The sequence below is a fragment of the Camelina sativa genome, chromosome 4, assembly GCF_000633955.1.
Source record: "Camelina sativa cultivar DH55 chromosome 4, Cs, whole genome shotgun sequence".
NCBI lineage: Eukaryota > Viridiplantae > Streptophyta > Magnoliopsida > Brassicales > Brassicaceae > Camelina > Camelina sativa.
The window spans coordinates 20,739,231-20,762,697 of record NC_025688.1 but is presented as its reverse complement, the minus strand read 5'-3'; the positions used below and the strand labels follow the sequence as shown (position 1 = coordinate 20,762,697).

Here is a 23,467-nt window from a genome sequence, read left to right as displayed (position 1 = left end):
TTGCTTACTCATCTTGGTTCATAATTTGCTTTCAGATTTGCTGCTGCTCTTATAAACAAACCTCTTTGGGTGATGAATGTGATTCCTGTGGCTGGTGAAGACACCTTATCAACAATTTTCGATAGAGGTTTGATCGGGATATACCATGATTGGTGTGAGTCGTTCAATACATACCCTAGATCATATGATCTCTTGCACTCTAGTTTCCTTCTCACTAATCTTTCTCAAAGGTAAAGATTGAACTGGACTGGTTTCGTGTGTTTGGATCCAGAACAAAACTACATGTTGTTTTTAACTATGGGGTTTTGGATTTTCTCAGGTGTGAGTTGATGGAGGTGGTAGTGGAAATAGACAGAATAGTAAGACCAGGAGGGTATCTTGTGGTGCAAGACACAGTTGAAATGTTGAAGAAGCTAAATCCTATTCTTTTATCTCTCCGATGGTCAACGAATGTGTACAGAGGCAAATACCTTGTTGGCGTCAAGTCTTCGTGGCGTCCGTGAAGAGTTCTTTGACGTTTTGAGCAACGCTGTTCTTAATTTTGTTGAAGCGTAATTTTGGCTTGGAAAGTATAGGAATGAATCTAAAAGGCGAAATTATTTTTGACAAAGTGTTCTTTATTAACTAAGCTTTCAAAAGAATTGAAGTTTTATATACAAATCTTTTTTTCTCTAATATGTTTGATTTAGGATTAGGTTTTGATTGTTCATACTTGTCTACTTGATATAGAAGAAATCAAATATGGGTTGTTGGGTCTCTGGACGGTAGTTTTAATAATGGGCCTGAATCGTAATATGGGCTTAATGATGAGCCTGTTAGGGAAGGACAAAAACGACAGAACACATAGCTCTCTCTCTGTCTCATAACAAGCAAAAGCCCTAGTTAAAACCCTAGCCGTTATATAGATCTTCACTCGCATCGCCGAAGTTAAATCTACGGACGCGTTGAGAAGACGAACTTTTTTTGTGTGTTTCATCTGCAAAGGTACTTGATTTGTCGGTGAACCCTTTTCATGTTTTCTTTATGATTCTGCTTCATTTGATGAATCCAATTGTTTCTCTGTTTTTTCAATTTTGGGGGGTTTTGTATTGCGTAGAAGCACATATCGAAGGCTTGCAGATAACGTATAATCAAAAACGCCTGCGAGCTCAATATTTGTGCGATATTCTAAAAACCATCCATTTGGGATTTAAAAATAATCTCTGTGTTATAAGAACTTATCTTTTCTTATCGACAATTTGATGGGTGTGACATTTTTATATCTTGATTTCATGATTTGTTGTTTCATATGAGTTCGATATGGATCAGTTCTGAACAGTTTATTCCTTTGAATTGAGTGAATCAGGCAATAATAGAATCACACCATTGTTGTTGTTGTTTGAACAATTTGAGACCTTTTTGAGTTGCGTTTGTGGCTGTGTTGGAATGAAGAAGAGTCTATATAGGAAGTGATCTTTGTATAGGGTTTTGAGCTTCAGATCCATGGTTTAGTTCATAGTTTGAGTTTCTGAATCATAACTTTTGTTATTTACAGGATTAGTGAAACCTGAGAGAAAATGGCGAACCCAAAAGTCTTCTTTGACATCTTGATTGGGAAGATGAAGGCAGGGCGTGTTGTAATGGAGCTATTCGCTGATGTAACACCAAGAACAGCTGATAATTTCCGTGCTTTGTGCACAGGAGAGAAGGGAATTGGGAAAGCAGGGAAGGCATTACACTACAAAGGCTCAGCCTTTCACCGTATCATCCCAGGATTCATGTGCCAAGGTGGAGATTTCACCCGTGGGAATGGAACTGGAGGTGAATCGATATACGGGGCTAAGTTTGATGATGAGAACTTCAAGTTGAAGCACACTGGTCCAGGGATTTTGTCCATGGCTAACTCTGGTCCAAACACAAATGGGTCTCAGTTCTTCATTTGCACTGAGAAGACATCGTGGCTTGATGGGAATCACGTTGTCTTTGGGAAAGTTGTTGATGGTTACAATGTGGTGAAGGCAATGGAGGATGTTGGATCTGACAGGGGAAATACTTCTGAACCAGTTGTGATTGAAGATTGTGGTGAGCTCAAGAACCCAAGTTCGTAAGTTTTAAACACGTTTGGGTTGATCTTGACTGTTGTGAAGTGGAGACTGCAGCATCAGAGATAGTTAAGATCAATCTAATTGCTATATGCAAAGCACTACTACTTAGGTTATGACAATTATCATATGAACCTTTTAGTAAGTGATTCATCCTTTTAAGTTTTTATAAAAAAACTATGTATGAGTGTGGATGGATGGATGATAATAATGGTAAATTTCTTTATTGAGTCATTTGGTTTTGGTTTTTTCAAGTTTTCCAATCTATTATGATGAACTGTTTCATGTTTTGGTATTAGTTATGTATAAGCCAAACTCTCTCAACTCTCTTAGGGGATTCACTTGCGACTTTCACTGAAAGCTATAGAACTGCTGACTTTTCAAAATGGGCGGATTTATACATGCATATAACTAGATAAGACTAGGGGGTCTTTCGCTTTTGCCGGATCTAGAGAGATACTACGAGTCCTCCGTCCCAGATTCCATCGCCGCGGCCATCTGGTTCACCGGTACTACCAAAAAGTCTCATGCTTACATTACTGTTATTGATGGTTTGATCTCCTCGTGCTCTGCCATGGTCATGTGGGAATTGTTCTTTTTATCCAGTGAAAACAAGTATTTTCTCACATTTCTTTGATTAGTTTCCGTTTGTAGTTAAAGTTTCAGCTTAAAAACTCCAACCACCAGTTTGTCATTGCAATTCATGCTATTTTTGTTACTAAAAGTCAGACTCCCACCAGCCCATCATAATAACGAAACCAATGACTAATTGCATGAGAGAAAAAGTCAGAATGCTTCATTATTAGTATTAAGAAAAGAAAGATGTATTTATTTTCAAGTCAACAAATTAGGTCCGCTTACATTAAGGATCATGTGCAGCCTCTTCACTTTTAAGGACAAAATCTAGCATGGAATATATATTGTACTCCCTATAATCTTTGGACTTAAATGTGCCAGAAAACAAAAGAAGCCAAAGCCAGCCACCATCGAATAAGACTTTGCCATAACCGTGAGAGATATGGTTCTTTATAAAAAATGTTGTTTATACTCCAAAAGACTTTGTCTTATATATATAGCGTATGGACATAATCATTTTTTTTTTCATTAGCCCCAATAGATAAAGAAGCAGTTAAATCTTTCTTATACCAGTTCAACAAATATAATCTTGCGCTGTAATGGATTTTCATAATTTCCGATTATTATCTCATTTTATTCTCGTCGCAGTTTTCATCTTCCACGACTCATGTTATTCCGACGAAGGTACAATTGTTAGTTTCCTAATTTTATCAATCATTCAACTTATGATTTCTTTTTTTCGGTTATACCTATAGTATACTGATATGATCTCCAACTTATGTTTTCGTGAAGCTGGAAACTATAGATTTATGAAAGATGCAGCATCAGCACCAAATTTGTCTCACTTCGACTATATAGTAGTTGGAGGAGGAACCGCCGGATGTGCATTAGCTGCAACGCTCTCTCAAAACGCTACCGTGTTAGTCCTCGAACGCGGCGGTTCCCCTTACGACGACCCAACCGCGACAGACATCGGTAACTTCGCAAACACACTCTTGAACACAACACCAAACTCTTGGTCGCAGCTATTCGTCACCGAAGACGGCGTCTACAACTCACGCGCTCGCGTGCTCGGTGGAGGAACCGTTATAAACGCGGGATTCTACTCGCGTGCGGAAGAAGATTTCGTGGCGGAAGCAGGATGGGAGAGAGACGAGGTCGAAGCGGCTTACGAGTGGGTCGAGAAAAAAGTGGTTTTCGAACCGCAGGTTAAAGGATGGCAATCGGCGTTTCGAGATGGTCTTTTAGAGGCTGGAGTCACTCCTTTCAATGGTTTCACGTACGAACATGTCGTTGGCACCAAAATTGGTGGTACCATATTTGACCCGGATGGTCATAGACACACCGCGGCTAATTTGTTGGAGTATGCTAATCCGGATAAGATTGTTGTCTACTTGCATGCTTCTGTCCATAAAATCCTCTTCACTACCAAAGGTATTTGACTATTAATTGATTATAAAATACAGTTCTTTTTTGTAAGAGAGAGGGACGTTGCTGGCCAAAAAATAAGAAACCAATAAAAGAGAGAGACGTAGCTTACACGTAATCAAACTTTTATTTTTTTAATCATTTGTGTTTGTTAGTTGAAAATACGTCTTTTTAAGCATATATATTATACGCAGTAAGGAGAGACATTATTGTTAGATATTGACTAGAGCATGGTTATAATATTTAATTTTAATATAATTGGACAGGTAATGGGAGGCCCAAAGCATATGGGGTGATATTTCAAGATGCAGGTGGAGTGTACCACACGGCAGAATTGGGAACGCAAGATTCAATAATGAATGAGGTGATCTTATCAGCTGGTGCCATTGCGAGCCCGCAGCTACTGATGCTGAGTGGTGTAGGCCCTGCAGCCCATCTTGCAGCGCATGGGGTGAATCCAGTCATTGTAGATCACCCAATGGTGGGGCAAGGGATGGCTGATAACCCGATGAACCCGGTGTTCATCCCTTCTCCTGAACCCGTAGAAGTGTCTCTTGTACAAGCTGTTGGGATTACCAAGTTTGGTAGTTATATCGAAGGTGGAAGTGCGTTAAGTCTGTCTATTAGTTTGACCCGTAGCTTCTTAGATGGTGTTTTGAATCTTGTTAAAAAGGTATAATCAATTAATCTTGTTTTGAAATTGTTATAACACAAGACTAATTCCATATCCTATTTTTGTATAATGTTTCTTATGCAGACAAAACTTCGTACTCTATCCATCTCAACATTTTTAAATTCTTTGGATCTTCGCTTGAACGTGGCGACAAAAGCGGGTGTGATCATCCAAAAAGTGAATGGACCGCTCTCGAGAGGTCACTTGGAGTTGCGAAATACAGATCCAGATGATAACCCCTCAGTGACATTCAACTACTATCAGAATCAAGAAGATTTGAACAAATGTGTTGAGGGACTTAGTACCATTATTAAAGTGATAGAATCGAAAGGGTACTCCAAGTACAAGTACCCTGGATCGAGTGGGCGTGGATTATTAAATCTCATTCTTGCCCTTCCCACCAATCTAAGGGCAAGACACATAACCTCGGCGTTCGATTTAAAACAGTTTTGTAAAGATACCGTGATGACTATATATCATTACCACGGAGGTTGTCAAGTAGGGAAAGTGGTCGACAATGATTACAAAGTATTAGGGATTGATGCTTTGAGGGTCATCGATGGTTCCACGTTTCTCAAGTCTCCAGGGACTAATCCCCAGGCCGCGATCATGATGCTCGGAAGGTACGTAAACACATGCAAAGACCAATCGATACAAATGATATAAATATGTTTTAATTGTAAAATTTATGGAGAATTGTAATGTGTAGGTATATGGGTCAGAAAATTCTTCGAGAGAGGACGGCTTTCTGAAGAAACATGAGATTTTAAAATTTAAATATACTAAAAAATCATTATTAAGGAAAAAAATATTTAGTTCTTTTCAATTCTACAAATTAGGTCTTCTTTTCAAAGGGACAATTGTGCAGCTTGGTCATTTCTTCATGCAAATGCAGAGAAACTAAAAAGGAACCGAAAAGGATAACAAAATCTTTGAATTATGATGTATGGTTGGAAAAAAAAAATATGGATACAATTAAAACGTGTATGATAAGGACCGTGGGGTAACATTAACTATATATATTAATTGTTATATAATAAAAACAAAGTCTAACATGTAAGATATATAATAATATCTATATTATTATTTTTGAAATTCGCCGTTGAAGGTTTGATTATTTAATTTGTTTTATTTACAACACTAATCCCTAAAACAATTCCATAAATAACATTGCAGAGAAACTCAAATACTAAACTTTCTTAAATTGACCAACATTTGATACATTTATTGCCATAAAATCTTAACAACATCTATACATTCCCATTTTTCCAAAAACAATTCTACCCAATAAATTTTTAACCCATTAAATCTCCAAAACTATTTTTATGGATGCTAGAATCTCTCAAATTTAAATGACATACAACAGATTTTCCATAACAAAAGTTTACAATCTCCATAATTATATTAACATTAATAAATTTCCTAAACCGAAAATCCAATTTTAGAATGTTTTAAAACCAATATTCACAAATATTTAAATTTAGCAAGAAGACATACATTTAAATCAGTATATATTTTATTTAGAAACTGAATATTGTTTGGTAATAATATAAACAACTAAAAATGGAATACAATTAAATTTCGCTTTTATTGGTCTCGATAAAAGACTCTTTCTTCATCAAGCATATTTAGATATATAAATATCAACTTCAAAAAGTATACAAAACATCTACAACCTCATATCTAAAAGAGACATGACTGCAACATTTAGTTTTTTGAGAGATGTCCGTCCTTACAAGACGGCGTGGAGGGTGCAAGTGAAAGTCCTTCAAGCAGCACTGCGGAAACCTTGGAGCTGATCTTGGCACTGTAAGAATCACACAAAAACATAATTTCTATTTTTCTCTTTTATTATTCACATGAATCTTACTATGCTGTTTTAATCATTTCAGGTAATGAAAATCCACACATCAGTCAAAAAAGACATGGTTACACGGTATGTTTGATTATTTTTTTTACGCAAAAACTTTTTGATTATTATTTTTTTGCAAAAACTTATTTTAATTTTGGTGAGACGGGTTAGCATTAATCCCATATAGAGAGTTAAGTGGAATTGTTTTTCTTTTTTAAACATTTTTAGATGTGTACCACAAGATAAATATATTACTAGACTATACATATGCAACACAAGTTAAAACCTTGAAAACACTACAAAAATCTTATACTTTGAATACTTATATCAAATACCTGTAAAATTTTATATTTTTAAAATTAATAAAATAATAATAAAATAACAAATAAATACAATATTAATATTAAAATTTTAAAATTAAAAATATTGTCCCGCGGTACACCTCGGATTAAATCCTAGTAATTATACTATAATCTATGGACGTAAAGGTGCCAGCAAATTAAGAGGCTGAAACTAAAACTTAGTCGAAAAAGTATGAGATCCTTCTCTTGGGTTTGTTTATAAAAACCACTGGTTTTTGCCTCAAAAAGATAAAAGAACAAAACAAATCTATAATCTTACACTAAAATGGATTTTCATATTTTCCGATTTTTTCATTTAATACTCGTCGCAGTTTTCATCTTTCACGATTCATGGTGTTATTGCGATGAAGGTACAATAATTACTTCCCCTTACTAACCAACCATTCAATTATGTTGTTCTTTTTTGTTTTCCGGTTATCTCTGTTGCTAATACTAATTCCTAACTTTATGAAAATTTTGGTTATCTTTAAGCTGGAAACTATAGTTTTATGAAAAATGCAACATCAGCACCAACGTTGTCTCACTTCGACTACATCATCATCGGAGGAGGAACCGCCGGATGTGCATTAGCCGCAACGCTCTCTCGAGACGCCACCGTTTTAGTACTCGAACGCGGTGGGTCTCCTTACGACAATCCAGCTGCCACAGACATTGGGAACTTTGCAAACACGCTCTTAGACGTAACTCCAAACTCATGGTCGCAGCTCTTCGTCTCAGAAGACGGCGTCTACAACTCACGCGCGCGCGTGCTCGGTGGAGGGACTGTGATAAACGCGGGATTCTACTCGCGTGGGGAAGAAGATTTTATGAAGGAAGCAGGATGGGACAGAGAAGAAGTCGAAGCGGCTTATGAATGGGTCGAGAAGAAGATGGTATTCGAACCGCCGGCTAAAGGATGGCAATCGGCGTTTAGAGATGGGCTGTTGGAGGCTGGTGTGAGTCCAAACAATGGTTTCACGTTTGGACATATCAATGGGACCAAATTTGGTGGTACGATATTTGACCGGGATGGTCATAGACACACGGCAGCGAATTTGTTGGAGTATGCTAATCCGAATACGATTGTTGTCTACTTGCATGCTTCTGTCCATAAAATTCTCTTCACTACTACCAAAGGTATAATTAATACTAGTACATGTCTTCTTTTTTTTCCATGGTATGAGGTTTATGAGTTTTTATTGAAGAAGCGATGGAGTAGTGACTCGTGAGGGTTTAGGGCAGGGAGAGAAATTAAAGATGTAAAGGATACGTAGCTGATACGTAATTAGACATCAGTGTAACATAACTTGTGGTTTTTAGTTAACACTTTTTGCTACTTATGTAGGTTTTTTTTTTTTAGGTCTTATATAAGAGCTAATAGTATACATATTTACTACGCCAGAACATAGTTAAAATGTTGAATTGTAACATAATAAGAGATATACATAATTATACTAAAGTCTGTTTTAATTATCGGTCATTCGTCATTAAACAATATTGCACACACAATTGTTTTATTGCTCCGGGTACGAAAATTCTGTGTTGTCAGGGAACCAGAGGCCTAAAGCATATGGGGTGATATTTGAAGATGCAAGTGGAGTGGTCCACAAGGCAGAATTGGCAACGCAAGACTCAATGAATGAGGTGATCTTATCAGCGGGTGCCATTGCGAGCCCACAGCTATTGATGTTAAGTGGTGTGGGTCCTGCGGCCCATCTCAAAGCTTATGGGGTGAATCCGGTCATCCTAGATAACCCCATGGTGGGACAAGGGATGGCTGATAACCCGATGAATCCGGTTTTCATTCCTTCTCCTGAACCCGTAGAAGTGTCTCTTGTACAAGCCGTTGGGATCACCAAGTTTGGCAGTTACATTGAAGGTGGAAGTGGACTAAGTCTCTCTATTAGTTTGACCCGTAGCTTCTTAGATGGTGTCCTCAAACTTGTTAAAAAGGTATAATATATTAATACACTCACATGCTATTTAATTTGTTATAACACGTACACAAGAGTAAATACCATATATATTGTCTAATATTGTTTTATGTGCAGACAAAATTTCCTACGCATCTCATCTCAAAGTTTTTTGAACCTCTGGATCTTCGCTTGAACGTGACGGCAAAAGCGGGCGTGATCATCCAGAAAACGGATGGACCGTTCTCCAGAGGTCACTTGGAATTGCGGAACACGGACCCAAATGATAACCCTTCAGTGACATTCAACTACTATCAGGATCCGGAGGATTTGAACAAGTGTGTTGAAGGAATTAGTACCATTATGAAAGTGATCGAATCCAAGGGATACTCCAAGTACAAGTACGATGGAGTGAGTGCGCGTGGACTACTTGATATCATCCTTGCCCTTCCCACCAATCTGAGGGCAAGACACATAACCTCGGCGTTCGATTTAAAACAGTATTGTAAAGATACCGTGATGACTATATATCATTACCATGGAGGTTGTCAATTAGGGAAAGTGGTCGACAATGATTACAAAGTATTAGGGGTTGATGCTTTGCGGGTCATTGATGGATCCACGTTTCTCAAGTCTCCAGGTACTAATCCCCAGGCCACTACCATGATGCTCGGAAGGTACGTAAACGCATATATGCAGAAATCAATAGATGTTTATGATTCCACCATGCTCTCTACATATCATTGTTCGAAAGCTATAGAAGATCCAACCATGTTCTCTAAATATGTGTAGGTATATGGGGCAGAAGATTCTTCAAAAGAGGACTATTATCCGAGGAAAAGAAGAAGAAGAAACCGTTAAAACCGAGTTGTAGAAGTTCTAAATCAAAGAATCCATATATAGCATCTTTTCTTTATCAAAAAAAAAAAAACCATATATATAAAAAAGATAAATACTTGTGTGTACTATGAGCTTTTAATTAAATAATTAATGTCAAATTGTGGGACGGTGTTCAATATATTATATGACCAAAAAATGACATGAGGTTTCTGATTAATTTATTTTTGTGAATGAAAGTATATGAAATCGAATTTGGTAATCTATGATTTAATAGATACAATGAGTTTTAGGATTAATTAGTTCATTTACAATCTATATAGGTCTTGTTCGTTTTCCACACGCTGCGACCGAAGTTAACGATCCGAAAAATACAAACAGCAGAAAGTAATTCCTTTATCATATTTACTATTTAAAAGTGTCACCGGAACTGTTGCTACTTTTTTTTAAAGCCATTAAAACTATCGTTATTTATTCTAACGACACCTATCCTTCTTTTTAAAGTAATTGGAGTCGATCGTTTTTAATTTACAGAGTAAAAATTGGATTGCCGGTGGAGTCGCAGCATCGTGGGAAACGAACAAGGCCATAGTACATGCATGTAGGTCCTCGATCACTGGCTAAAATGGTAAGCCAATTCCTTTTCCTCTTCGGCTCACCACCATAATATAAAACATTTGTTGTCAAACTTATCTAATGGGATTTCTTTTAAAAGTGAGAATTTCCAATTCTCCCCCAGCGATCACAGTCGTAATATTTTTTATTGAAAGAACCAAATATAAAAATAAAAATAAATCTAATTAGAATTTTGTCACATATATCACAAATTCTCAAGAAAGACATCAATTTTTCTATGACCAGATAAATACGATGACCTTTTGAATCCGAAATCATTTATCACACATGTTGATAAATAAATCTATATAATAATAACAATCTGAATAAATGCCAACAACACTTGCGATTTTTCGTACCTTTTCTAAAAATATATATATTTTTTTTGATAGAAAATTTTAACGGTTGCATCTCTCCAAAAAGTTGAATCCGTTAAATGTGTCTATTATAAACAGTTGTGTCTATTCAAATGTTCACATCTTTATAAATTTATATATAAGTGACTTCTCATCATTGTATTCAAATTTTTTTATATATATTTTTGACAAAATGTTTTACAGTTGCGTCTCTCTGAAAAGTTGCGTCTGTTGAATATAGAGTTGTGTCTTTTACAAACAGTTGTGTCTATTCAAAAGTTCACATCTTTAGAAATCTATATATAAATAACTTCTCATCATTGTATTCAAAATTTCTTTATATTTGTATTAGTTAAAAGAGAATTTTCTATTTTTGACATAATTTTTTTACAGTTGCGTCTCTCTCAAAAGTTGCGTCTGTTGAATAGAGTTGTGTCTTTTACAAACAGTTGTGTCTATTAAATGTTCACATCTTTAGAAATCTACATATAAATAATTTCTCATCATTGTATTCAATTTTTTTTTTTTTTATATTTGTATTAGTTAAAAGAGAATTTGTTAGAAATGATGTTTCATCACTATAAAAATTTATTGCAGTTTGATATATTTTGTTAATCGTCGTAATATTTAATTATAATTCAGTCTCTAGGTATACATCTTCATAAATTATTAATTTTAATATATTAAAAAATATATTTTAGCCATTTAATTGAACCATTACAATATTGGTATAATTAATATTTAAGATCACATTACTTGAATAAAATATTCATAAAATTATTATTTATTAGTTTTAAATAAATAAAAAATATTGAAATGAATTGTTGCAACCTTTTAATTACACCATGACAAATTTTGTTTATTTAATGAACCATTAAAACTTTTGATTTATCTTATGAACCGTTGCAATTTTTTTGGTAAATTTGATATTTATGGTTGTGTCTACAATACTAAAATATATTTAAATAATTTTTTGTTTTCGTTTAAGTAATTTTAAGATACTCTCTTTAACCATCTATTCATCGAGGGTTATCAGGTATGAATCCAAACGAAAATTTTTGTTTTTAGCTGTTAAAAAATGTGGTTCATGTTGGTTTTTCAGTAAATGAGAGCATATTGGCTCTTATATGTTTGACTTTTTTTTTTTGGTCACAAGTATATATTTGTCTACTCCATGCTTTTTGATTAGAAAACTAATTGTATTATAGAAAACAATATGGATTTCTATTTTTCTATTTTTTTAAAAAATTTCTGATTATGAGGTAAAAATAAAAATAAAATATTAAAATTCGTTATATCATATTTTCTACTGTTGGGAATATTCAGTTTATTGGGAGATGGAAAACCGGTGATCAACAGAAAAATTGACGGTTGAGATGATTGTCCAATAAACTATCTTGACGACAAAGACTTATCTACAACTTTATATAGGTTAAAGGAATTTGTATATTTAGTTCTAGTCATAATACAATCAAATTAAAATCTTAACAACAAAAGATACTGAATATGAAATATTTAAAAGTTTGAAAAGGTTTTGGATTCTGACTACCAAAAAAGAGAGGAGCATGTGAGAGCAATGAACCCGATCGTCCTTGGCCGACCATCTTCCTTTGACGCACACATTGTGATGCTACATCATACACCTAAATATTATTGTTATAAGTTTTAATTATTATTGTTCCCCTCTAATATTTATTATATTATTTATTTATGTGTGACTCAGGATAATTAACCAGCATCTTAGGCGGAGAAAAATAAGTAGTAAATACATTCAATATTGGATTAACTATATATATATAATCTATTATAATTGCCAAAATATTTAATGACTATAGATTGTTTTATATAGAAATATGTTTCATCTATAAAACGATAGTTGTTTGTATTATATATTCATTTACAATGCTGCCTTTACGAAAATAGATATATTCTTTTTATATGAACATATAACTGAGTTTTGATTCAAGTAAATAAAATATGTGATAATTTTCTGTTTAGTTATATTCAAATTTGAGAGGATTGGTAATTTTCTAACTGATTGACTGAATAGTGATATTAATATTTATTTTTTATGCAGCAAAAATTGATTTTGGAAATAGAAATATGTTTGAGTTATGCTAAAAAATATAAAAATAATTAATTTAAATGAATTTAAACAAAGCACTATGTCATATTAAGAATTGTCCTCAATTAATATTTTTAATATTTGTAATTTATTATATGATTATTTAAGAAATTTATAGTGTCATATACAATGTATTCATAATTTTATCATTTAAAACAAAACAAAAAGAAAGAAATTTAAAAACATAATCATTTACATATCATATTTGACAACAAGAGAACAAGTTGTAATAGTTCATAAAATATACAAAAATATGACTGTAAGGTTAAGAAGAGAAAACACGACTGTAGATTGCATTTATTCATTTTTTCAGAAGTTAAAAAATATTTATAAAAAGATACAGATAAAAGGTTACATTGAAAAGATGTGAACGAAAGGTTACGAATAAAAGCGAACGAAATAACACGACTGCAATGTAATCTCATGGCAGTTAATCATAAAAATTTGTTTAATTTGATGTGTGTACTGTGTAGCATTGATAATTATTTATTTAATCATATGTGAAGGTAAGATTATTTTTTAAAGTATATTTTTCAAACAAAATATAAAGAATTTTTTAAAAAAAAATTGTATGTTTTTAAATTTTTTATTAAATAGTTTAAGAATTTTAATAGTTTAATAAATAAATTTAATTAAAGAATTTTTGTAATAAATATTTTACTAAAATGAGTTTTCCGCGATATCGCGGGGACTCCATGCCTAGTGGTAAAAGGGAAAACGCCAAAAAATCACAATCGAAATAAGAATATGCCGTAACCGTGATGACATATATAAGGTTCATATTGTTTGTTAATTTATATACGGCTCTGAACAAGAGGATCGTATATATAATTCGCCATTATATAAAGCGGATGAATTCTAGTCTTTTTATGCCCTAAATGATAAAACTACGTACAAATTAAGCAAATTAAAGTTATATTTTCGGAGTCGGTCAAAATTTTATAGCATCATGGATGTTCATATATTCCGATTATTTCGTTTTGTTATCGTAGTAATTTTCATCTTCCACGGTTCGTGTTATTCCGATAAATGTACGATGATTCTTTTGACTAAACATTCCGTTTACGAGTTTTTAAATTATTCATAGTATATATGTTTGATTTTAACTTTTCTTTTTGGTTTATTATTTTATTGTCGTGAAGCTGGTTATTATAGTTTTATAAAAGATGCAACATTAGCACCAAAGTTGTCTCACTTCGACTATATTGTCATTGGAGGAGGAACCGCCGGATGTGCACTAGCGGCAACGCTCTCTCAAAACGCTACCGTTTTAGTTCTCGAACGTGGTGGTTCCCCTTACGACAACCCAACGGCCACAGACATCAACAACTTCGTAAACACACTCTTGAACATAACTCCAAACTCATGGGCGCAGCTTTTCATCTCCCAAGACGGTGTATTCAACTCACGCGCGCGGGTGCTCGGCGGAGGCACGGTGATAAACGCGGGGTTCTACTCACGTGCGGAAGATGACTTCGTGGCGGAAGCAGGATGGGAGAGAGACGAGGTCGAAGCGGCTTACGAGTGGGTCGAGAAGAAAGTGGTGTTCGAGCCGAAGGTTAAGGGGTGGCAATCGGCGTTTAGAGACGGCCTTTTGGAAGCTGGAGTGACTCCGTACAATGGTTTTACGTACGAACATATTCATGGGACGAAAATTGGCGGTACGATAATAGACGAGGATGGTCATAGACACACGGCGGCAAATTTGTTGGAGTATGCTAATCCGGACAAGATTGTTGTCTACTTGCATGCTTCTGTTCATAAGATCATCTTCACTACCAAAGGTATTTGATTGATAATTGAGACTATTCAAGCAAGATTTAAAAGTCACCCTCAACTCTTTTTTGTTGGGTTTCCATAATTAAGAGGTTTAAGATTGGCGAACGAGACGGCATGACTCGTGAGGGTTAGGACGAGCGAGAGAGACTTATATATGGTGTTACACGTAACCAAATTTACTACCAGAATCATTCTACATTTTAAACCAATATAAAAAAAATCCACTTTAACAATATATACACAACACTTATTTGCTATTTATAACATAAGAAAGATGTTATTTTTTTAAAGATACTTTTGATTATAATAAAATTAGATAATTCTGTTAATAAAAAGTTGGAATAACAGAATTAAAATAAATGAAAGTACTTATAAACTTTTTACTCTTAAGTCTTAATTCTAAATCATGATTTTCAATGGTTCGCTTTGTTGTTTTTAACTCTTAAGTAATGTAGTGTATCATATAATTTTGGCATTCATTTTGGTCGTCGTCATCCTTCTCAGTATATTCTTCGTTGAACATGAACACACACATTGTTCCCTTCCTATGATTATGATCAACTTTTTTTTTGTACAGAAAGTCAAAAGCCTAAAGCCAAAGGGGTCATATTCCGAGATGCAAATGGAGTGTTCCACACAGCAGAATTAGCGGATCAGGACGCAATGAACGAGGTGATCTTATCAGCGGGTGCAATCGCAAGCCCGCAACTATTGATGTTGAGTGGTGTTGGTCCAAGATCCCATCTTGCAGCCCATGGAGTGAATCCAATCATCCTAGATCACCCCATGGTGGGAAAAGGAATGGGTGATAACACCATGAACCCTGTTTTAGTCCCTTCACCTAAACCAGTAGAAGTGTCCCTTGTCCAAATCGCGGGCATCCCACAGTTTGGTAGTTATATTGAAGGTTTAAGTGGGTTAAGTGTCTCTATTAGTTTGACCCATAGCTTCTTCGATGGTGTTATAAATCTTCTCAATAAGGTATATATAATCAATTAATTAATATCACTAAACATTATGTAAAACTGTTATTCACAAGACTAATTAATTAAGGTGTTATTTTTATGATGTATATGCAGATAGAACTCCCTACCAAAACCCTCTCAAACTTTTTCAAATCTTTGGACTTTCGATTCAACGTGACGGCACAAGCCGGTGGGATAGTTATGAAAGTGGATGGACCGCTCTCGCGAGGTCACTTGGAGCTGCGGAACACAAATCCAGATGATAATCCTTCAGTGACATTCAACTACTACCAAGAGCCAGAGGATTTGAACAATTGTGTTGAAGGACTTAGTACTTTGATTAAAGTGATAGATTCGAAGGCATACTCCAACTACAAGTTCCCTGGAGTGACCGGGCGTGGACTGTTGGATCTCATTCTTCTCCTTCCCATTAATTTGAGGCCAAGGCATATAACCTCGACGTTCAATTTGAAACAGTTATGTAAAGATACAGTGATGACTCTTTATCATTACCATGGAGGTTGTCAAGTTGGGAAAGTGGTGGACAACGATTACAGAGTATTAGGGATTGATGGTTTGAGGGTCATTGATGCATCCACGTTTCTCAAGACCCCGGGGACTAATCCTCAAGCCACAATCATGATGCTCGGAAGGTAAACATGTACATGCATAAACCAAACGAAACAAATGATCCAAACAAGTTATTTATACAATATATGTTAGACATGATTAATGTTGGAGAGTTCTAAAGTGTAGGTATATGGGCCAGAAGATTCTCCGAGAGAGGGCGGCTTTTCAGGAAAATAGTGAAGAAACAACTAAAATAGAATTGTAGAGGTCCCAAATCAGATAATCCACATAAGAAAGAAAAAAAAAAATGAAACGATGAACTCGATAAGTACATACATTGATACATACTTTGTATGAGAGGAGATTTTCTCATAAGTACACACTGTTCATATATATGATGATGACTTATAGAATTTAATCTTTATAAAAGTTTCTATAGAACATGTAAGGTTTTGAAAGAATCGTATAATTAAGAAATTATAAGCACATAAAATAACATATAATTAAAAAATATAACATGCATATGAACACTAACATGTGACTAATTGCAGCTTCAGTTAGTTTATACTATTTAAAGTTTTCAGATGTTAATTTGTAATATTTTTTATGTGGTCCTAATTAAACCCCTAATGTACAATATAGAATAAGAGTATTATATACAAAGGTTTTGAATCTTTTTACACACAGCTGCCATATGCATGGTTTGTTTGTTCCATTTAATAAGTCAATGAAAAATTTAATTAATGCATTGATCTTTAAGGTTTCCCATTATATTTTTAAATCCCTAGCGCCCATCAAGCTGTTAGTTTATAAGTATTATATGCCGCAGCACTGTCTGACTGTCAAATATATTCTTTAAGCAAAGTTTCCCATGAAAGTGCATACACTTGCAAGACAAAAAACGAGATCAGTACGCACTAAAGTATAAAGGTGATCGAAACAGAGACAGCATAAACTTACGTAAGGATGAAGTTAGATTACGTACGTACGCGGTAGGCATGGCGGTGAATTTTGTAAATAATAATACTACTAGTATTATGAGTGGCTGATTGCTCTTTGATTCGTCCAATCAAAACCCCGATGACTTTCAGATTACGGCGAAACCGTTATGGTCAACTAACCATTTATATTCTTCGGATCCATTCAATCAAGCCGATTGGATTGCTCATAGTATTTAACAAAACCATTTTGTCGAACTTTTTTTTATTTTTTTTTTTTTTTTTTTTTAAATGTATAGAAACAGATCGTGGAAGAGTAGATTGATTATGGAACACTTCTTTACAATTGTGGGGGCGAAACAAAAATGTTCCCATTTAACCGTATAAACACACCACAAAACGTGGGCGGTGTGAATACAATTATGGGACACTTCTCTCTATATACACTTAAAAAATATCTGAGAAATGGTAGAGAAAATTATATAATAGAAAATGGGGCATACTCCCATTACATCCATGACTATGACCACATGGCAAAGAGTTGGATTGAAAACGAAGAAAAAAATTAACAAACAGCTACAGCTAAGCCAAATAAAACCAAAAACAAATAAATAGAAAAGGAAAACACTTCCACGTTGAATCAGTCATCAGAATAAACTCACTCCACATTTTCTTAATCCATAATACCACAAAAACACAATCATTCAACTTCAATCATTCCATTATCCCCAACACATCATTAACAACAAAAAAGGACAATTTTTTTTTGATAAGGGGAAAAAAAAAAGAGGACAAATTCTACGTGGACATTTTTGTGTTTATCTTTTTATTTTGTTTTTAAAACAAAAACATAAGAAAACATAAAATAGCCTAAAACCATTTTAAAATTTAAACACAATAGGGCTAACATCAAAAAGAGAGTCATTTTCGACGGTGGGGATGGTGGCTTTGGCCTCTTTCTTTTGAATCCTTTTGAGTTCCGGCATCTTCAGGTCCATAGATTCTCCTATATCTTTCTATATTTATTTTAAAAAAAAATCTATAATAATCTGTAAATGATAAAAATGTTACTCTCATCTTATATTATACAGTTGAATATTATTATGTTCACAAGAAAATAAAGCAGTTATTGTTTTAAATTTTTTACAATTTTGTCAACTTGAAGAAGTTATTGCAATTTTTTTTACTCTCTGTAGTCTGTATCCTTTTTAATTTAATATTTGGGCCAAACCACGGGGACACGCGCTTTTAAAAACATTAAAAGAATAAAAAAAAAAGGAAGAAAGTTGAAAAGTCATGTTTGCTCCTCTGGGTCTCTCAAATCGTCTCCTCCGCCATGCGAACTCAAAAACTCAATACCTCTCTCTTCTCCTTCTTCTTCTTTTAGTTTAACTTTTTGATTTACTTATTCGAATCTACGGTATCAGATTCAAATCGAGCCTTAGGTTTTTACAGCTTCCGTGTAGCGTTAGCTCCTGCTTCCACTTGTCGTCGTCTTCACACGATGACTGAGAACTGGGAATTTGTTCGATTATGTCTTCAAAAGCGTGCTCTCGTGTTTCTTCTGGTGATTTTGAGCTTCGGTTCTTCCTATTCGTTGAAATTTCATGGTATTTAACTGTTTTTTTATTTATTTTCTCTTACTTTTTTTTTTGGTTCCCAGTAAAAATAGAAACAAGTTCCTCCTTCTGATTGTTGTTTCGATTTCGTATTTCAGGTGGTGGTTTTCTCGAATTCGTGACGAATGATCTATTGTCATCAGATAGAGATGCTGAAGATTTGTAAGTTTCAGCTTTCGATTTCTTTTATTTTAGTTTGTTGAACGCAGCTGGATTGATTTAGTAAGTTCTAAGTATATTAGATAAGAAGACCTCTTTGTTGGTTTTTTTTTCAGATTTATACATTAGGTGTTTTTTTACTTCTTCAAATTAGGTTTCTGAGTTTGCTAAGATCTAATCTAGTGTTTTAGCTAATTTTAAAGTTGATTGCTCACAATGTAGAATGAATAGTTTTGCAAAACATGATTTTGAACATGAATTTTGGTTGTAACATCAACATCAATGTAGCTGGTATTTGTAGATCTATGACTTTTTTAAACACCAACACCTTACTTTTTAGATTTTTTTTGTTTTTTGTTTTCTGAGTGAACTAATACTGTTTCTGAGTGTTACTACATGAACACCGACACTGTGTATTTATGCATTTTTATTCCAAGACTTGCTTGATTTTTTTTACTTTGATACTGCTGCAGTGCTGTGGTATAATCATTTTTTCCCACTTGATTAAGTTACATGTTTCTATTTCTTCTCCTTTTATACCCAAGTTTCATTTTGCCTTTCTCTCTTTTGTAGGAGAGCAGTTGGTTTTCACAGGAAATTACTTGGCCGTTTTCGTAACCCGTACACCCATTTGAATTCTTTCAAGGGTCGCCCTGTGGCAAGAGTTACTCCTCCGTCATCTTCTCCGAGACCTATTGCCACTACTAAATCCTCAACATCACCTCCGCCACAACAAAGTCCTCCTGCACGACATGTTTCCGCTCCACCTCCTTTTGTGCCCCTTGTGAATTTTCCTAGCCTACGAAAAAGCTCCAAACCTTCTTCAAACAACTCGGTTCCTATAGTGGCTGGCTGCTTTGGTGGTGCTGTGTTTATCATCCTTTTAGCTACTGGTGTCTTCTTTTTCAAAACTAAGGCTGGGAAATCTGTGAATCCTTGGCGTACAGGTCTTAGTGGACAGCTTCAGAAAGTGTTCATAACTGGTAAATTGCCTTTGTCTACTCGCTTATACTAAGTGGCATTGTTAGTTCTGAAAGATTGAGTTTTAATCGACATGCTTGTCCTTGGCAACTCAATTTTCTTCCCATATTAATGATGTGCAACTTTGGTTACTCAGGTGTCCCCAAACTCAAAAGATCTGAGATCGAAGCTGCCTGTGAAGATTTCAGTAATGTCATTGGGTCTTGTCCCATTGGTACATTGTTCAAAGGGACACTATCAACTGGGGTGGAGATAGCTGTGGCTTCTGTTGCTACTGCCTCTGCCAAAGAATGGACAAATAACATAGAAATGCAGTTCAGAAAGAAGGTATTTCCAGTCAACCAGTTCCCCTATATTTTGTATGGATTTTGATTCATATTGCCTTATCATTTTTGTTTTGGAGAACTTTTCAGATCGAATTGTTATCCAAGATAAACCACAAGAATTTTGTCAACCTTCTTGGCTACTGTGAAGAAGATGAACCTTTCACTAGGATCTTGGTCTTTGAATACGCATCAAACGGATCAGTCTTTGAACATTTACACTGTAAGTAAATAAGCTTTTTTAGTCATATGATTCATTTACACTGTAAGGTTTGTCGATTTAAAATAGGAAACAATATTTGTTTGTTGCGCAGATAAAGAGTCAGAGCACTTGGACTGGATAATGCGGCTAAGAATAGCAATGGGCATAGCATATTGTCTTGACCATATGCACGGGCTCAAACCACCTATAGTCCACAGCAGTCTTCTCTCATCATCAGTTCAACTCACAGAGGACTACGCAGTCAAAATTGCAGATTTCAATTTCGGGTACCTAAAAGGCCCATCAGAGACGGAAAGCAGCACCAATGCACTCATAGATACAAACATTACAGAAACAACACAAGAAGACAATGTTCACAGCTTTGGGTTGCTGTTGTTCGAATTGATGACTGGAAAACTCCCAGAGTCGGTTAGGAAAGGCGACTCAATAGATACTGGATTGGCTGATTTCTTGAGAGGAAAGACCTTAAGGGAGATGGCGGATCCAACATTGGAATGTTTTGACGAGAAGATTGAGAGTATAGGCGAAGTGATCAAAAGCTGCATAAGGGCAGACCCGAAACAGAGACCGACAATGAAGGAAGTGACAGGGAGATTACGGGAGATCACAGGGTTATCACCAGACGATGCGATTCCAAAACTTTCAGCTCTCTGGTGGGCAGAGCTGGAAGTGCTGTCCACAGCGTGAAGAGACGACGACTACTCTGCTTCACAACAAATCTGTAAGTATTAATATGAAGATTGAGTGAGGTTTTTTGAGTCTCTTTGGAAGCTCTCATGGCTTCTCTTTAGGCTACTTTCATCTATATATATAAAATCTATGGAACTTAGTTTATATAAAAAAAAGATCCGATGGATCCATTTGCTCTTATATGTGTCAGTAAACAGAACAGATCCGAGTCTCACGGTAAGACCCCTTTTTTTGGTGTGCATAATTGTGGATGGTGGTTACTGTGTTTGTAAATTAGTTACTACGTTCTTTTAAATCTTGAAATCATCAGTTTCTGGAGTATCTTTTAGAGAAAACCGACCAAAGTATTATATATTTCAGAAGCTTTTCTCGGTCAAATAATTTAGTTGAAGATGGTACTCACAATTTGATATACTATCTCTCACTAAATTGCAGTCTTAAGAATCGAATTCAGTAAATTCAATGCATAATTAACAATTTAATTAATTTGCCGATTATCCTACGCAAATTTAACACTCCATCACCTATTATGCCACATGCAATTGTAAGGTATCGTAGCTAGTAATACTAATCCACATGCAAGATATCGTAATTCGTAGCTAGTAATCATATGTAATTCAGTTTGTCATTATCGTTTTGCATTTATTAGTTAAATATTTATTACCGCTGTGACTCTTGTGTCACAAAATATGTTAAAAATGAAGGAAAAAAAAAAAGGAAAATGTTGTGTGAGTCGACATGAACAAATAAAGATGGCCCATCGGTGTAATCCAAACGGTGTCGTCTGAACCGTCGGATTACAGATTGCAACACGCGACAATCACACATCGTCTACACAATCAAATCCTTGGAAGCTGGTTGGATTATATTTTTTTATTTTACAATAAAAAAAAAAAACAAAGACAAAAAAGAAAAGAAGAAGCAAAATCGTACAGTAGTGATCTATAGGGTGGGTATATGCTCGGAGTATCTCTCCTTATCCCTCCTTGGGGTTCTCTTCAAAACCCCTTCCTCCTCCTCCTTCTCCTACTGTAACCATCCATCTTCACCAACCCGCCATGGCTAATCCTCAAGCTTCTCCTATTCACCAGAATCACCTCTCTCTCTTCCACTTCCGCACTACTTCCACGTCTCCTTCCTCTTTCACCTCTCTGCATTTCCGAAAGCCTCTGCTCTCCCTCCCTTCTTCTTCTTCGTCATTGTTCTCGAAGTATCCGCAGAGCGAGCACCAGCAATGTAATAATTACCACCAGGTGAGACACGTGTCCACCGTACCTGTTGAGTATCCGACACCGACTCCTCCCGAATCCGACGATTTCTTATCGGAAATCGGTCGGCTCAAGTCTCTCCGATCGAAACTAGACGTTTCCTCCAAGGACTTGCGGCGGAAGGACGCGGTCATCGACGCTGATCCCAGAGTTCGTCGATTCTTCAGCGAGAATCGAGGCGGGTTTTCTAAGGTTTTAGGTTCACTTGGTTTGAATTCGGAAGAGATGTTTCTCGTTAAGTGTGTCATCGCTGCGGGGCAAGAACACGCGCTTTGTATGAATTATGAGGAAGGATTTGAAGAAGAAGAAGAGGAGGAGGAGTATACAGTGAGAAGTTCTGTGAAGAACGCACTTTACGCGTTGGTTGAGATGATTGAGCGGCTCGATGTGAATAGTAGTAGCGGCTATAATGGTGGTAGAAGAGAGATGGATACAGTTTTAGGTGCAGAGGAGATTGCTCACTTCAGAAAGTTCTTGAAGTTTCTGGATGAAATTGAACAGTTCTACGACTGCATTGGAGGAATCATCGGGTACTAATTCTTAACTTCGTTTAGTACATGGAATTTGATGAAGATGCCTCGAAAGTTTTTGATTTTTGGTTTTTGGGATTGTATACACTGCTGAGACATGCATGATTGTGTGTCAGATATCAGGTTATGGTTCTTGAGCTTCTTTACCAATCAACTAAGAGGCGTAATACTAGCCGGTCACATATAGTTGAAGAATCATTGGGTTGTCAGTACTTAGAAATGCATACTCCTAGCGTTCTTGACCTCACTCAGAGGAAAGAGTATGCCTCACAGGCGGCTCTATGGGGAATTGAGGTTAGTATTGTGTTATGGTTTTTGAAGTTAACGGAATTTGGTGTGTATGGTTTCTGGATTATAAGTTGTTTTTATTATTAGGGATTGCCAGACTTAGGTGAAATATATCCGTTAGGAGGTGCAGCCGACAGATTAGGGTTGGTTGATACAGAAACAGGAGAATGCCTTCCTGCAGCAATGCTTGCTCATTGTGGACGAACTTTGTTGGAGGGACTTATTAGAGATCTTCAGGTACATATTCACTAATTACTTAGAGTGACTCTTGGTGGGTTTGTCTATATTTGAATATTTTAATGGATGAACAACTGTATTTGTTCATGTGCACTAGTCA

The 23,467-nt window shown here is 35.4% G+C and overlaps 7 protein-coding genes across 9 annotated transcripts in view; all 7 read left to right on the top strand.

Moving 5' to 3' along the window:
- On the top strand, positions 41-675 carry LOC104781499 (probable methyltransferase PMT22). The gene is made up of 2 exons (XM_010506190.1): positions 41-230; positions 320-675. The coding sequence occupies exons 1-2, from the start codon at positions 73-75 to the stop codon at positions 501-503; spliced, it is 342 nt and encodes a 113-aa protein (XP_010504492.1). The 5' UTR covers positions 41-72; the 3' UTR covers positions 504-675.
- LOC104781498 (peptidyl-prolyl cis-trans isomerase CYP19-3-like) lies at positions 847-2,315 on the top strand. Its single transcript, XM_010506189.2, has 2 exons — positions 847-984; positions 1,535-2,315. Exon 2 carries the CDS (start codon positions 1,557-1,559, stop codon positions 2,085-2,087), a length of 531 nt encoding a protein of 176 aa, XP_010504491.1. The 5' UTR covers positions 847-984; positions 1,535-1,556; the 3' UTR covers positions 2,088-2,315.
- On the top strand, positions 3,049-5,577 carry LOC104781497 (protein HOTHEAD-like). 2 transcript variants are annotated; one of them, XM_010506188.1, is made up of 5 exons: positions 3,049-3,349; positions 3,450-4,091; positions 4,352-4,758; positions 4,843-5,381; positions 5,468-5,577. In XM_010506188.1, exons 1-5 carry the CDS (start codon positions 3,325-3,327, stop codon positions 5,508-5,510), a joined length of 1,656 nt encoding a protein of 551 aa, XP_010504490.1. In that variant the 5' UTR covers positions 3,049-3,324; the 3' UTR covers positions 5,511-5,577. The 2 variants fall into 2 exon arrangements, with proteins under 2 accessions (XP_010504490.1, XP_010504489.1); XM_010506187.2 differs by having other exon boundaries at positions 3,050-3,341.
- On the top strand, positions 7,146-9,779 carry LOC104781496 (protein HOTHEAD). The gene is made up of 5 exons (XM_010506185.2): positions 7,146-7,322; positions 7,444-8,088; positions 8,501-8,904; positions 9,003-9,541; positions 9,657-9,779. The coding sequence occupies exons 1-5, from the start codon at positions 7,238-7,240 to the stop codon at positions 9,736-9,738; spliced, it is 1,755 nt and encodes a 584-aa protein (XP_010504487.1). The 5' UTR covers positions 7,146-7,237; the 3' UTR covers positions 9,739-9,779.
- LOC104781495 (protein HOTHEAD-like) lies at positions 13,705-16,567 on the top strand. Its single transcript, XM_010506181.1, has 5 exons — positions 13,705-13,828; positions 13,940-14,581; positions 15,154-15,557; positions 15,656-16,194; positions 16,298-16,567. Exons 1-5 carry the CDS (start codon positions 13,747-13,749, stop codon positions 16,374-16,376), a joined length of 1,746 nt encoding a protein of 581 aa, XP_010504483.1. The 5' UTR covers positions 13,705-13,746; the 3' UTR covers positions 16,377-16,567.
- Positions 18,285-21,365, top strand: LOC104781494 (probable inactive receptor-like protein kinase At3g56050). The gene is made up of 6 exons (XM_010506180.1): positions 18,285-18,659; positions 18,767-18,830; positions 19,401-19,810; positions 19,945-20,135; positions 20,222-20,354; positions 20,446-21,365. The coding sequence occupies exons 1-6, from the start codon at positions 18,554-18,556 to the stop codon at positions 21,039-21,041; spliced, it is 1,500 nt and encodes a 499-aa protein (XP_010504482.1). The 5' UTR covers positions 18,285-18,553; the 3' UTR covers positions 21,042-21,365.
- Positions 21,942-23,467, top strand: part of LOC104781493 (UTP--glucose-1-phosphate uridylyltransferase 3, chloroplastic) — a 6,108-nt gene continuing 4,582 nt past the window's right edge. The window contains exons 1-3 of one of the 2 annotated variants that reach the window (XM_010506179.2): positions 21,945-22,842; positions 22,959-23,136; positions 23,218-23,367. In XM_010506179.2, coding sequence (XP_010504481.1) covers positions 22,103-22,842; positions 22,959-23,136; positions 23,218-23,367 — 1,068 coding nt within the window. In that variant the 5' untranslated portion in view covers positions 21,945-22,102. Of the gene's footprint in view, positions 22,843-22,958; positions 23,137-23,217; positions 23,368-23,467 lie in introns of both variants that reach the window. The other variant, XM_010506178.2, reaches the window with a different exon arrangement.

Excerpts from the sequence above, each read along its gene's own strand:
- LOC104781498 (XM_010506189.2), top strand. The coding sequence starts at position 1,557 with ATGGCGAACCCAAAAGTCTTCTTTGACATCTTGATTGGGAAGATGAAG.
- LOC104781496 (XM_010506185.2), top strand. The coding sequence starts at position 7,238 with ATGGATTTTCATATTTTCCGATTTTTTCATTTAATACTCGTCGCAGTT. Across the intron at positions 8,089-8,500 it reads TCTCTTCACTACTACCAAAG|GGAACCAGAGGCCTAAAGCA; the intron begins GTATAATTAATA and ends CTGTGTTGTCAG. Across the intron at positions 8,905-9,002 it reads TCCTCAAACTTGTTAAAAAG|ACAAAATTTCCTACGCATCT; the intron begins GTATAATATATT and ends TTTTATGTGCAG.
- LOC104781495 (XM_010506181.1), top strand. The coding sequence starts at position 13,747 with ATGGATGTTCATATATTCCGATTATTTCGTTTTGTTATCGTAGTAATT. Across the intron at positions 13,829-13,939 it reads TTCGTGTTATTCCGATAAAT|CTGGTTATTATAGTTTTATA; the intron begins GTACGATGATTC and ends ATTGTCGTGAAG. Across the intron at positions 16,195-16,297 it reads ACAATCATGATGCTCGGAAG|GTATATGGGCCAGAAGATTC; the intron begins GTAAACATGTAC and ends TCTAAAGTGTAG.
- LOC104781497 (XM_010506187.2), top strand. The coding sequence starts at position 3,257 with ATGGATTTTCATAATTTCCGATTATTATCTCATTTTATTCTCGTCGCA. Across the intron at positions 4,092-4,351 it reads AATCCTCTTCACTACCAAAG|GTAATGGGAGGCCCAAAGCA; the intron begins GTATTTGACTAT and ends ATAATTGGACAG. Across the intron at positions 5,382-5,467 it reads GCGATCATGATGCTCGGAAG|GTATATGGGTCAGAAAATTC; the intron begins GTACGTAAACAC and ends TGTAATGTGTAG.
- LOC104781494 (XM_010506180.1), top strand. The coding sequence starts at position 18,554 with ATGACTGAGAACTGGGAATTTGTTCGATTATGTCTTCAAAAGCGTGCT. Across the intron at positions 18,831-19,400 it reads GATAGAGATGCTGAAGATTT|GAGAGCAGTTGGTTTTCACA; the intron begins GTAAGTTTCAGC and ends TCTCTTTTGTAG. Across the intron at positions 20,355-20,445 it reads AGTCTTTGAACATTTACACT|ATAAAGAGTCAGAGCACTTG; the intron begins GTAAGTAAATAA and ends TTTGTTGCGCAG.
- LOC104781499 (XM_010506190.1), top strand. The coding sequence starts at position 73 with ATGAATGTGATTCCTGTGGCTGGTGAAGACACCTTATCAACAATTTTC. Across the intron at positions 231-319 it reads CTCACTAATCTTTCTCAAAG|GTGTGAGTTGATGGAGGTGG; the intron begins GTAAAGATTGAA and ends GGATTTTCTCAG.